Raw genomic sequence first — 12,486 nt, forward strand, 5'->3', positions numbered from 1 at the left:
CGTGGCAGCGTGGCTGGGCCGGGTGGCGATGCCGCTGGAGCTGACACAGGCCGCGCTGTACGTGGTGCTGGAGCTGGCGCTGGCCGCGCTGGCGGTGGCCGGCAATGTGCTGGTGTGCGCGGCGGTGGGCGCCTCGAGCGCGCTGCAGACGCCCACCAACTACTTCCTGGTGTCCCTGGCGGCGGCCGACGTGGCCGTGGGGCTCTTCGCCATCCCCTTCGCCGTCACTATCAGCCTGGGCTTCTGCACCGACTTCCACAGCTGCCTCTTCCTCGCCTGCTTCGTGCTGGTGGTCACGCAGAGCTCCATCTTCAGCCTCCTGGCCGTGGCCGTCGACAGGTACCTGGCCGTGCGCGTCCCGCTCAGGTGAGGCCCCGGCCCCGCGGAGCTCCGTCCGCCCCGGCCCCCGGGACCCCAGACCCTCCCGGCCGGGGCGCGGGGCGCGCGAGTTCCGGCCCGCAGCCTCCGGACACACGTGCGCCGGGCTCGACCCTCTCGGTACCCCGGGCGCGCGCCTCCTTCAGGGGATCCGAGTAGGGACAGCCCTGGGGCCCCGGGGGTGCGGCCCGGCGGGGCAGCTCCGGGGAAAGCGCCCCGAGCGGGCGGGAAGGGGCCCGGCGAGCGCTGGGCGGTAGGGCCGGGGAGAGAGGCTCCAGGGCAACCTTGGACGCTGGGATATGCGTGGGCAAAATGACGCGACTCGCCGCCCGACTTCAGGCTGTACCTGCCGACCCGGGTGGAGGTGCCAGTTAACTTTGGGGAACGCTGCGCGCTTCGTGCGGACTCTCATCACCTTCTTATACTTCAGAGAGAGTTAAAGTGCTTCCCGGCTCGCCGAGACCGACAGCCTGAGAGCCTCGTGCGTTGTATAGCCTTGTTTATCTGCTGCCCAGTCCCAGCGGCTGGGAAAGTGCCACCAGGGTTTCCAAACGCTGGAGGACTTGCGGGTCACTGTTTCTCCCACAGTCCGAAGATGTAGGAGCCAGCCGGCAAGGGGAGCGGAGTCCCAGGTGTAGCTGGGAGCTGGAGAGCCCGAGCATCACAAGCATCATGTGGGGCTTAATTGAAAGTATTTACTTTCTCCCTCCCTCCCTCCCTCCCTCCCTCCCTCCCTCTCTCCCTCTCTCTCTCTCTCTGTCTCTCTCTGTCTCTCTCCCTCCCTCCCTCCCTCCCTCTCTCCTTCCTCCCTCCCTCCTCCCTCCCTCTCTCCCCCTCTCCCTCCCTCCCTCTCCCTCCTCCCTCCCTCCCTCTCTCTCCTCCCTCCCTCCCTCTCTCCATCCCTCCCTCCTTCCTCCCTCCCTCTCCTTCTCCCTCTTCCTCTCTCGCTCTCTCGCTCTCTCCTGCGCGCGCCTGGATGCCCTTTGGCGTTTCTGAGTTGGGTGAGCTTGGGATCTCTTTAGGTCTAGAACTGAGACAGGGAAATTGAGTAGGAGGGAAAGGAAGGAATTAATCTCTTGAGTGCCAACTCTGTCGGGCGCTTTAAACTTACATCCTTTAATCCTGCCAGTAATTCCAGAGGTAGGTACCTGCGTCCTGTAGGCAAGGGGAGGACACGCAGGATGGTGCCTCTGAATCAGTGTAGCAGCAGGACTGGGTCTCAGCGCTGGCCCCATGTTCCCGCTGTGTGTGGCATCAGTGTTTGGCATGTGGGCGGAGAGCAGACGGCTGTTTCTGGAAGTGGATTCTGCTTGCTGTGAATTGGTGGCTATACGGGAAAAGTGTTTGAGGGAATTGACAGGGGTGGGGGGCATGCTCCCAGAAGCCTTTGTAGCAGGCTGGCGTGGCACACCTGCTCCCTGTGCTTTGTGTCCTGGGTTCCAGCGAGGGCAGGAGCCTCCTGCTTGGCCAGGCTGTGAGCCTCCTCTGTGTGTCTGGGCCTTTCCACGTGCTGCTGCCCTTGGCCTGTGACCAGGAGGCCCCATGTGTCCCATCAGGTGTGACAGAGCCCAGGGGTTTCCGAGGACCGGGGCGCACGGCATGAGCTTCTTTTCTCTTAGGGCTCCCTTTCCTGCCTCTTGGTCCTTGTGTTGGTTACTTGGTAGCCTTTTGGACTGTTTGCACCCAGCAGGCAGCCACAAGCCCCAGCCTTATCTCACGGAAGCCCCTTGGGTTTGGCCCTGGCAGAGGTCCAGAGAGACCTCAGCTCAGTGCGAGTTACCGAGTTACCGGAAGAATCCCCCGTGCCCCACGGAGCAGGAAGTTCCATGAAAGTTTAAATCTGTTACTTCTTGTCCCGGTCTCTGCTGGGCGGGGTCTTGAAGGAATGGGTGTGGGTGTGTGAAGGCGAAAGAAATGTGAATCACAGGTCCCTAACTTCTCCTTTGCGTTTGCTGAAGCCAGGAGGGCGGGATGTAGGCTGGGGAGGGCGGAGCACCCCGGAGTGAGTGCCGGTCCCACCCCTGCCCTCCAGGCCTGCCCGCAGCAGGTCAGAGGTCTGCAGGAGGTGTGTGTGACCTGTCCCAGGAAGGAATGGCATGTGTCCTGGCCCCTGGCGCCCAGCCCATCGTCACGGGCTGGAGAGGTCCTCACGGCTCCTGTTTCAGCACTTCCTGGCCTGCTGAGCTAAAGAGCAGATTACAGGGCCGCACCGGGCCCTCCCGAATCAGAACCTCTGGGGCCGGGTGTGTGTGGATTCCAGTACCAGTATGTAACCGGGGACTTCCGGTCCCACCAAACTTCGAGGACCTCTGGGAGTCAGAGAGACGGGGGGCTCCCTTCTTTACTGATCCTGGCCGGGCAGCTCCCACTCGGCTCCGAGGCCCTCCCTGGGGTCACGGGTCAGTGGGAGTGAAGTTGGAAGTGTGCTGGGGAGGAGGGGACTCCCTGTAGAGGCAGCAGTAACCGGGTGAGGGCCAGAAGCTTAGGCCCACCTCCTACCCGGGCACGAGCGGGGGCTTGGACTCGTCACCGGTGCCCCAAGGCTCTGACGGAGGCCCGCGCGGTCCGCCGTGGGCACGGCTCGAGGCCGCAGAGCCTGCAGCCCTGCGGCTGCCCAGCTGTCAAGGCAGATACTGACCAGGCAGCGTTGCAGGAAAGGGGCGCCCGAGGAGATGGCCGGAAACGAAGACGAGAACTTGTGCCGACCTGACCAGGAGGCGTGTCTGCCTACACCGGGCCCTGCCCTTGGCCTGAGAGCAAGGGGCGTCCACACACAGGAGAACATCCGCTACCTGCAGTTCACGTGCGCGCGGCTCCTGACGCAGGCCCCGGCCGGGGGTCCAGGCCCAGTGGTGCTCTGGGGAGCCGGCAGGGCGGGGCTCTGCGGGGCAGGGGTGTCTGCCCGCAGCTGCTGGCTCAGGCGTTTCCGGCAGGAGCCCTTCCTCCTCCCTAATCTTGTTGCCTGTCAGCCGCACCCCAGGCCACTGGAGTGCCGCGTGGTTCCCCTCTGCCCGCCTGGAGGCTTGCCCTCCCGGCTCCTGGACCCCGTTTCCCCTGCACCGCGCTGCTGAGTGTCTGCTGGGGCCGAAGGAGGGTGTTTCTGGGGGCGCTGGGTTGGTTGGGTGGGTCAGCAGGATGGCAGGCGCCGCGTCTGTCTGTCTGTCCCTGGTTGCTCACTCTCCTGCCCCCTTTGCCGCGTGGAGGCATCTTCTCAGAGCCTCACGTGTCCAGTCTGGGAGGGAGGTGTTGGGGACCTCTTAGCAAGACTGTGTCTTGGGTGAGAAGGTGGCCTCCACCGAGCTCCTTGCAGGTGACTGAACTATAGGAGGCTGGCAGGGGATTTTGAGCGTTCTTTTATTTTTTCACTTTTTCTTTTTTTAAATTGAGCTGCAGTTCGCATACAATAAAATTCACCTGTGATTTTTTTTAAACATTATCTACTTTTTTTTTTCTTTTGGCTGCGTTGGGTCTTCGTTGCTGCGCGTGGCCTTTCTCTAGTTGCAGCGAGCGGGGGCTACTCTGTGCTGCGGTGCATGGGCTTCTCATTGCGGTGGCTTCTCTTGTTGCGGAGCACAGGCTCTAGGCGCACAGGCTTCAGTAATTGTGGCTCTCGGGCTCTAGAGCGCAGGCTCAGTAGTTGTGACGCACGGGCTTAGTTGCTCCACGGCATGTGGGATCTTCCCAGACCAGGGCTCGACCCCGTGTCCCCTGCAGGTCCTTAACCACTGAGCCACCAGGGAAGTCCCTGTAATGTTGTTTTGAAATAAAGCTGAGAAAGAAGGTTTCAGCTCTGGGTCCCGCCACTCCCCGCCTTGGGTCCTCCCTTCTTCCACACCAGGGCTGTCTTTCTCTTCCAGATCATTCCCATTGGAGTGGGTTGAATGGTGTCCACACTCTAATCCCCAGAACCTGTGAATTTGGCCTTAGGTGGGAAAAGAATGAACATCACCTTATGTCGATCTTCAGAGGAGGAGCTTACCCGGGATGACCTGGTGGCCCCTAAGTGAAACCCCATTCCTATAAAGTAAACACGCAGAGAGAAGGGGGAAGGCGTTTGCAGATGGAGGCAAAGACTGGGATGCTGGGCGGCCACCAGAGCCCCGCCTCCCCTAGAGCCCGTGAGGAGCCTGGCCCTGCCGCGCTTGATTCCGGGCTCCTGGCCTCCAGGGAGTGGAGGGAGTGAGTGGTGTCAGCCTCCGCTCAAGTTCGCCGCGCTTTGTTACCGTGGCCCCAGGGAACCCCCATCACTATCCGAACATGCGAAACGGACCCTCCGTCGCCGCTCGCCCCACCCACATGCCGGCCGTTCCTTGGTTTTCTTGACAGGAAGCTTCTCTGACATGCCGTCCAGTCTCACGGCCTCCACTTCCGTTGTCACCGTGTCCCCCCCATCAGGCCACCCCTGCAGGGCCCCCTCTTGGTGGAATCCGAGAGTTCCTCCTGGGCCTCGTTGCCTGTGCCCTCTGGCAGCTCTGGACCAGCTCCTGCGGGGATCACACCCCCCCCACCCGCTGCTCCCCTCCGGCCCATCTCCAATCTGGAGGGCGCCTGGGGTCCCGTCCCCTCGCTGCGGGTAGAGTCCAACCAGCTGGATGTTCGTGCAGGAGCCCCTGGGGCAGGGGGAGGTGGAGACGGAGCCCCGAGCACCTGGGGGGTCGGGGGAGGGGGATGGGGTCCCCCGCGACCTTAGGCTGCCCTGGACCATGGTGACCATGGTGACCAGGAGCCCCTCTGCGGGGGAGGCTGCGGCCCTCGGGCTCTGATGCTGGGGCAGCAGCCTCGCAGGGACACAGTGCCCGGCTCTGCGGCTCAGTAGCGTTTGCACAGGATTCTGGAAAGCACAGGTGGCCTTTGATCACGTGCAGAAAAAGTATGTGTCAAGGGGCAGAGTTAACTGCGTTTGCACAGGCAGACGAGCTGTGACCGCGGGCACAGCTGCCCTGTGGTACCCTGTCTCCACCTCACGCTTGCCTGCCGGCCGGGGTCACAACACCAGGGCAGGGACACGCGGGCAGACAGGTGTGCTCTGGACACTGGAACGCAGGGCACGGTTGTGAGCGGCAGCCGCTCTTTTGACCTTTTCTGGGCACCGCCCCCCCCCATGCCTCGTCTCGGTGAGCCCCTGCGACAGCCTTCTGGGGGCAATCCTGTCACCTCCAGATCCACAGGTGGGGAGGACAGGGCTCAGAGAGCTGTCATCGGCCCAGGTCACACGGCCAGGGCGGGGTAAGCCTGTGTCCCCTGGAGGGAGAGGCTGCAGCCTCTCGGCGTGGACGTGGGGGCACCCCGGCGGTCATGAGTGGGACCCTTTAAATGTCACCAGGATAGAGGACGCAGCGGAACAGCACCGTGGCCAGAGGGGAAGGAGGCCGGTGCCTTGGCAGGTGCATGAACCGTCACAGGATGTGACTCAGCTGCCCGGACCGCGGGAGCCTGTTGGCCGCCTCCCCTTCCTCAGATGCGGGAAGCGAGGCCCAGCCTTTTCTGATGCTTCTGACTCATTACTGACCCTCAGGGGCTGGGCTTCAGCGTGGTTCTTATACCCCGCCGCCCCCCCCCCGCCCCGACCCAGACCCAGGAGACCCGTTAGCAGGCTGTGATCTTCACCTCGGAGGCTGACAGGCTGGAGACACTGCCGTTGGCAGCAGGGACTGGACCGCAAAGAGCAACTGTACCTTCTTTGAAAGAATTAAAGCTGGGAACAGGCTGTCACGGGCTGAGGATGGCCTTCTAACTCGGCCCGGGGTGACAGGGGGCGGCGGTCCTTCTGGGGGGCTGATGCCAAAGTTTCATGTGGGAGAAGGATGGGAGGATGCAGGGTTACGGCGCGGTGGGGATTGTGTGGGAGCAGTGGGCTTGCCGGGCCGCAGGGTCGGGGTCCCAGCACCGCGGGTCCGAGGGGCCCGGAGGCTTGCTGAGCAGTGTGGGTTTTGTCCTCAAGGCACTGGTAAGTCCACGAAGGACTTGGTTTTGTTTGTCGTGTCCTACGTTAGAAATCCACTAGTGTGAAGAAGTAGGTATTCAAAAGCACAGAGGGCTCCACGGGGAAAGGCCGAGTGGCCCACACCAGCCCCTCTGCCTGGAAGCCCTCCCACACTGGTTCCCAGGGCCACTCCACCCTCCACGGCGACAGCTGGGTTTGTGCTGCCGTCTTGAAACAGAATCTGTCGACTGCCTACCGCACGACACAAGCCCTGTTCCTTCCAATTTCTGTCATATTTTGATTTTTTCCTGTGGATCCTATTTCAGCCTCTGTTTCTGATTCCATCACTTGTAGGCGGTAGCTGTTAACCCGTCAAGAAAAATGAGGAAACGTGTACCACCCTCCCCCCGCCATCTCTCCACCTCTGCTGTCACCCCGTCTCTACCTTACTTTGGACAGGTAGGAGGTGTTACTTTCCAAAGGCGATCCATGCCGTAGTAAAGGGAATGAAACCATATGAAAGGGTAAACTGGGGGAAGGAAGTCACCCAGTCTGACCTCTGATTTCCCACTTGCCTGTTAGAGGAAACCACTGCTTCTTAGTTGTTTTTTTCCTGCACAAATTACGCACTGGACACATTTACATTATACCATTGCTTTTACAGTGTCAAGGTTCATAACATTTGCATTTTATTCTGTATCTATAATAAAGTTTCCTGCACTGTGTAGAGAGTTTCTGAAAAGTGGAAACCGATACCCGGCGCGTGTAATGTTCTGCGCACGCGTTTCCCGAGCAGAGCAGGGTGACTGGAGCAGAAATGCCCTCTTGTCGCTAAGCCCATCTTCTCCAGGAGATGGGGCTCATGGCAGGTCACGTGGGTTCTGTTTGTAGGTGCCGCCCACTGCTTAGAATTACGCCCCATTTCAGTCAGCCTCGTGTTTGGACCATCAACTTCCCATCTGGAAATCAGAGGACTACCCAGCTCCTTCCCGCTCATCGCGGAGGGTGCACGGTGCTGCGCGGGTGTCGTGCTGGGTCTCCCCATCATACTCTTGGGGTGCTTCTGCCATTTCTTGCCCCCCTCCCGCATGTTTTCTTTCCTCTTTCTGGGATTCCACATGTTTGTCTATATACCATCCGTAGGTAGCTCTTTCAGGACGTGGGTTCTTTCATGCCAGCAACGTTTTCCTTTCTCACACGTGGTTGGTAGTGGGACTGGATACGCTCAGAGGCTTGAAGGCATTGCTCTAACACCCAGGGTGCCCAAGAAGTCCGACGTGGGTGTAATCCTTCTTTGTAACTCTGTTTCCTCGGAAGCCTTTGGGATCTTTTGCTTTGCTTGGTGTTCTGAAATTCCACGAGGTTGGGTCTAAATGTTGACTTTCAGCTTGTCTCCTTCACCTGGGGACGACGCCTTGCCAGTCTGAAGACTTAGGTCTGTCTTCAGCTCTGAAATCTTAAAAAAGAATTTTCCTAGATTATTTCCTTATCTCCATTCCGTCTGTTTTTCCTTCTGGGATTCTTAATAAGTAGATGGAGACTTTCCCTCCTTGACTGTTTCTGTCTTGTAAACGTACTGTTCCATATAAGGTTCCAATACTTTAGTCTTTTGTTCTCCCCTGGAAGAGTTCCTTGACTTTTTCCCCCTAGTTCTTCTATTTCTGTTTGTTTTTAAATTTTAGCGTTCATATTTTTACTTTTGATTGAAGGTTAAATCTTTTGGAGTCAGTTTTGAAAAACCACTTTTGGGTTCACGTGGTTCGGATTCTTGCTGTGGCATAGATTGTGTATAATCAGGACTCTCCTCCAGCCCCATCCTCCGTCACTGGGTCTCAAGCTTCAGCCAGGGAAGGGTGGGGACGTGAGGGATAAGTGCCCAGCTACTCGGGAAGTGCAGGCGTGATGCCTGAGGGGCGAGGCCGCCCTAGGCTGGTCAGCAGGCAGCCTTCCTCTTGACTTCTGCTCCATCCCTAAATCCCGTCTGGAACCTGCTGTCTGCAAAGCTGGAACCTCTCTTCCCCACCAACCTGTTTCTGGCTTAGGGCTCCATGGAAGCAGACTGACGCGCCGCGCCAGCCGGGAGGTCGGGCAGAGTCTGGAGCAGAGGGGCCACGGGGAAAACCGTGCAGCCGACCAGAAGACCAGGATGGGGAGGACCCCCGAGACCAGAGGTGGGCCCTGGGGGTACAGTCGGTGAACGGGGACCAGAGACGCGGCTGGGCTGGCGTCCGCCTGGACACCACGTGCCGAGCGGCGGGCCAGCGAGGAGGACACGGGGTCACAGGGGTGACGGGTTCAGGAGGACTCGCTGACTGGGCAGGATGCTGGGCCCGAGGAGAGGAAGAGTCCAGGTGAGCCCGGGTTTCTGGGCCGCCAGGTGGCCCATCCCAGAGGCACGGGGGCCGTTAAGGCGCCCGCATGGGGCGGGGTACGTGGCGGGCGGCGCTCGGGGAGCTCCAGGCTGGACGGCCCTTCTCGGCTCCGTATCCAGCCCCTCCTGACAGCATCACTCCAGACCCAGCGCTGTTTAAACATCCTCAAGCTGCTCTCTCCTCTCTCAGCCCCACTGGCGTTGCTTTTGGCCGGTCTGCTACCGCCCTGCCCCGCACAGGGCTCCCCAAAGCAGCTTTCTGTCCCACATCTTGATTTCCAGCGCTGATTTTGACACCGCCAATGCCAAAGCTGCCTTTTTTTTTCTTTTTTCTTTTTTTATAATGTAGAGTCTCAAGCGCTAGTGAAAGACATCCCAGACCAGGTGCTGGTGGCTGCACGCCTCCACCCCGCCTGCAGCCCGGTCTCTTTGGTCCCCCCTCGGCTTCCTCCCTGTCCCCGCTGCCCGCCCTGCATCCTTGCTGCCCCTGCAGCCCTGCTCGCGCCTGGGGACAGGGCCGGCCTCCCCCGCCCCCCTCTCCCCTTTGTGTCTCTGCTTTGCTTCTCAGGACCCCCTCGATCCCCTGGCCGAGGTCAGGCCTCTGCACGTGCCGTTCTCCCTGCTTGGGGTGTCCTGCACCTGCCGACTCCTGCCGATTTCCACGACACTCTCTCTGGGAGGCACCCTGGATTCCCTTGCCACTCTCTGCATGCTTGTGGGTATTTTCTAGGTTATTTGTCATCGGTTTAAGGTTGCCTTTGCTGCTTCTTTATAAGCAGGGCTCACGCTGCTCCCCCCGGCATCTCCAGTGGGCGAGTCCAGTTACTAGCGTGTGACGTGTCTAGGGGTTGTCAGTGTGTGTGCGCACGTGTGTACACACACGTGTGCTGGGGGGACCTGCCCCGATAGGGATGGACCGGCTTGTCGTTGAGACACGGCAAGCCCGGGGAGGGTGTCCTCAGGATAAAGCCGGGGAGAGTGGAAGACTGAGAAGGAGAGGGAGGGGAAAAGACATACTGGCATCGCCTAGAGGGGTAAATAGCTCCTAAGTTTGGCGTTTTCAGAAGTCGTGAGAAACGTAGTTTTTTTTAATACATACACAAGCACACACATACTGCATTCATTTTGTACTTTTTAAAAAGTCCCTGCTATTAAAAGATATATTTGTATATATGTATCTATATCTGTGTGTGTGTGTATAACTATATATACATATATATATAGTTATACACACACACATTTGTGTCCATTTGACTAATCTAATGTGGTCTGTGGTTTCAGAAAGAATGAGTCATTCTGAACTAGTGTGTGTTTTTTCACAACTTCTAAGTTTCAAAACTAAGACAAGTTCCCACATGGTTCGTGTTTTGCTACATTCGCTTTCTCTCTCTCTCTCTCTCTCTCTCTCTCACACACACACACACACACACAATCAAGAGCTTTAACATTGACATGGTACAGTCTATAGTCAGATGTCCCAGTTATCCCGATCATTTTCTTTACAGTTTTTTAAAAATTCAGATTCCAATAAAAGGTCCCACGTCCATTTAATATGTGCCTTTGGTTTTCTTTAATCTGGAAGCATTCCTCAGTCTTTTCCCCGCCCCCCTCTCTTTCATGGCAATACATTATTTTGAGTTTGGTTGTTTCTTTATGATTAGATTCTCAAGTTGAACATTTTTGGTGGGAATACTGTCTACCTGATGGTGTGTCCATTTCAGCCCATCACATAGGACGGCACACGGGGTCAATCTGTCCCACTGCTGTTGTGTTGAATCTCATCACTGCTAGCGTTCATCACTGTAAAGATGTGTTTTCCCCGTTGATGATTCTTGCTTGGATCAATTATTACCATGTCAGATGGTAATTTTATTTCTTTTCATTCCTTCCACTGTATCAGTTGTCCTTCTTCTGTAGAGAAGAGGTTTACCTTTCCCTGCTTTTCCTTAAATTATGTTTTTTACATGCCAGTGGACTTAGGGAATTTTATTTTCATTTAATGTGTTACAGTCCATACCTGTTATTCACTTTGATGCCCAAGTTTGGAGAATGAGAGCCTGTGCAAGCTGACTTCTCTTTGAGCGTTCCCGTCACGTTTTTGAGCACTTCTTACTTTCTGGCACAGAAAGGGTTTTCAGGCTCCATTGTACTTTCTGGCTTTGGAATCAGCCGTTTCTCCAAGGAGCCCTGTTTCCTTGCAGTGGAGAATGGTATTTACAAACCAAGATTCGGCAGGAGCGCTCCTGGCTGCTGGAGCGTCATTTCTTCTAGGCCCTCGTGATGAACGCAGCTAGGAGAGCTTTGTTTTGTTTTGTTAAATAATGACTTGGAGGAACTCCTGCGTGCAGGAGAATGCCAGCTCACTAATGAGTAGGGATGACTGAGTGTAAGAGGGTCATCACTTGGCAACTGTCATCGTAATAACCGGTTCAGGGAAGAACAGTCAATAGGTGATAAAACTCACCGGTGAAAGTTTGATGAGGGCCAAGATGTTTACAGAATCTCAAAGTCTATGCACCACGAGGTACAGCCGATCACAGAGGGATGAGCAGTCCCAGCGGAGAAGCCTGGTGGACGCCCCCGCGAGCAGTTACCTTCAAAGTTACCGTCACCAGTAACAGGATGCCGCGCCCTCCGATGCCGCGTGTCTCCTGACGTCTAACTGGTCGTTAGTGTGCGTGGTGGCTGACGCTGTTGACAATTAATGGTGTGTCTGAAGCGCAGTGTGTTTCAGCCCCAGCCGTGGGAGGAGGGTACCTTTGCGGGGAGAGAGGATGACAGGTATCCTCTTTCTTCTCTGGTCTGGGTTCAGGCAGTGGGCTTTTCTCTCGGGGGTTCTTATTTCACGTCAAAGAGACCAGAGTCTGGAGCCCAGCGACCCTGGGCTGTCCCCAGGTCCCACCCGATACATGAGACCAAAATGGGAGCCTCGCCGAGAACCAGCCTCAAAGGTGAGCTCTGGGAGACCTGGTCCTGGCCACCACCGCCATCTCTGTAGGCCACTCTGGACGGCCTCCTCTGGCCGTGCTGACCTGGTGCGGACAGCTGCCCGCATTCTTTCCTGCACTCTCCCTCTGAGGCTCCCGGGTGGCCATGAAGGACAGGTGGCATCTCTTCCACCCACTGCACCTTGGCAGTGGCTCGGCTCAGGTCCCCACCGGGATTCAGGCATGTCTGAACTTGGTGGAGGGGATGGGGTACCCCCAGGAGCCAGAGTGGTCCTGGCCTCCCGGGAGGAACTCAGCCTGAAGGGCAGCTCCGGCGGCCAGAGCTTGTCATGCAGCAGGTGGGCAGGCGCTGTCCTGGCCTCCAGCGGCCCTGCAGGCTCCAGCCGTGACCATCTCAGGCCACAAGGCGGCTGGCCCTCAAGACATTTATTTACCACAGACGGTAGATGGGAGACCCTCCTCCCACCCCTAGACCTGAACTTAACGTCAACAGAACCAAGCAGTTCTTTTTGTGTAAAAATCGTTTTATTTGTTCCTTACGTGTTTGCGAGAATTCCTCGGTGAGGTCATGTGGGCCTTCGGCCTTCTTTGCGGGAAGCTTTGTGGATCCTGGGTCTTGAATGGGCACAGTGCAGAACTGCTACTGCTTCTGTCCGTGACAACGTCTGAAACCCCTGTTACCTTGGTGGGAAGCAACTCTTCAGCCTCAGGAGGTCCCTCTTAGACAGATGCCTCTTGTGAGCTACAAGCTGGAGCTCGGGACACGTCCACGCGCCCCTCGGCTTGTTTGTCTAGAGCTACCGGGTGGGTGTTCAGCGGGTACGTGTGCCAAGGAACCAGAGCTCTGTTCCTTTCTTACAAAGTCA

At 57.6% G+C, this 12,486-nt stretch overlaps 1 protein-coding gene across 1 annotated transcript in view; it reads left to right on the plus strand.

The window, feature by feature from the left end:
* ADORA2B (adenosine A2b receptor) overlaps positions 1-12,486 on the plus strand; it is a 19,149-nt gene continuing 6,663 nt past the window's right edge. Inside the window, exon 1 of the mRNA XM_067715496.1 lies at positions 1-366. Within this exon, the coding sequence (XP_067571597.1) occupies positions 29-366 (338 nt within the window). The 5' untranslated portion in view covers positions 1-28. The remainder of the gene's footprint in view (positions 367-12,486) is intronic.

This window comes from Pseudorca crassidens, chromosome 19 (genome assembly GCF_039906515.1).
Source record: "Pseudorca crassidens isolate mPseCra1 chromosome 19, mPseCra1.hap1, whole genome shotgun sequence".
Lineage (NCBI taxonomy): Eukaryota > Metazoa > Chordata > Mammalia > Artiodactyla > Delphinidae > Pseudorca > Pseudorca crassidens.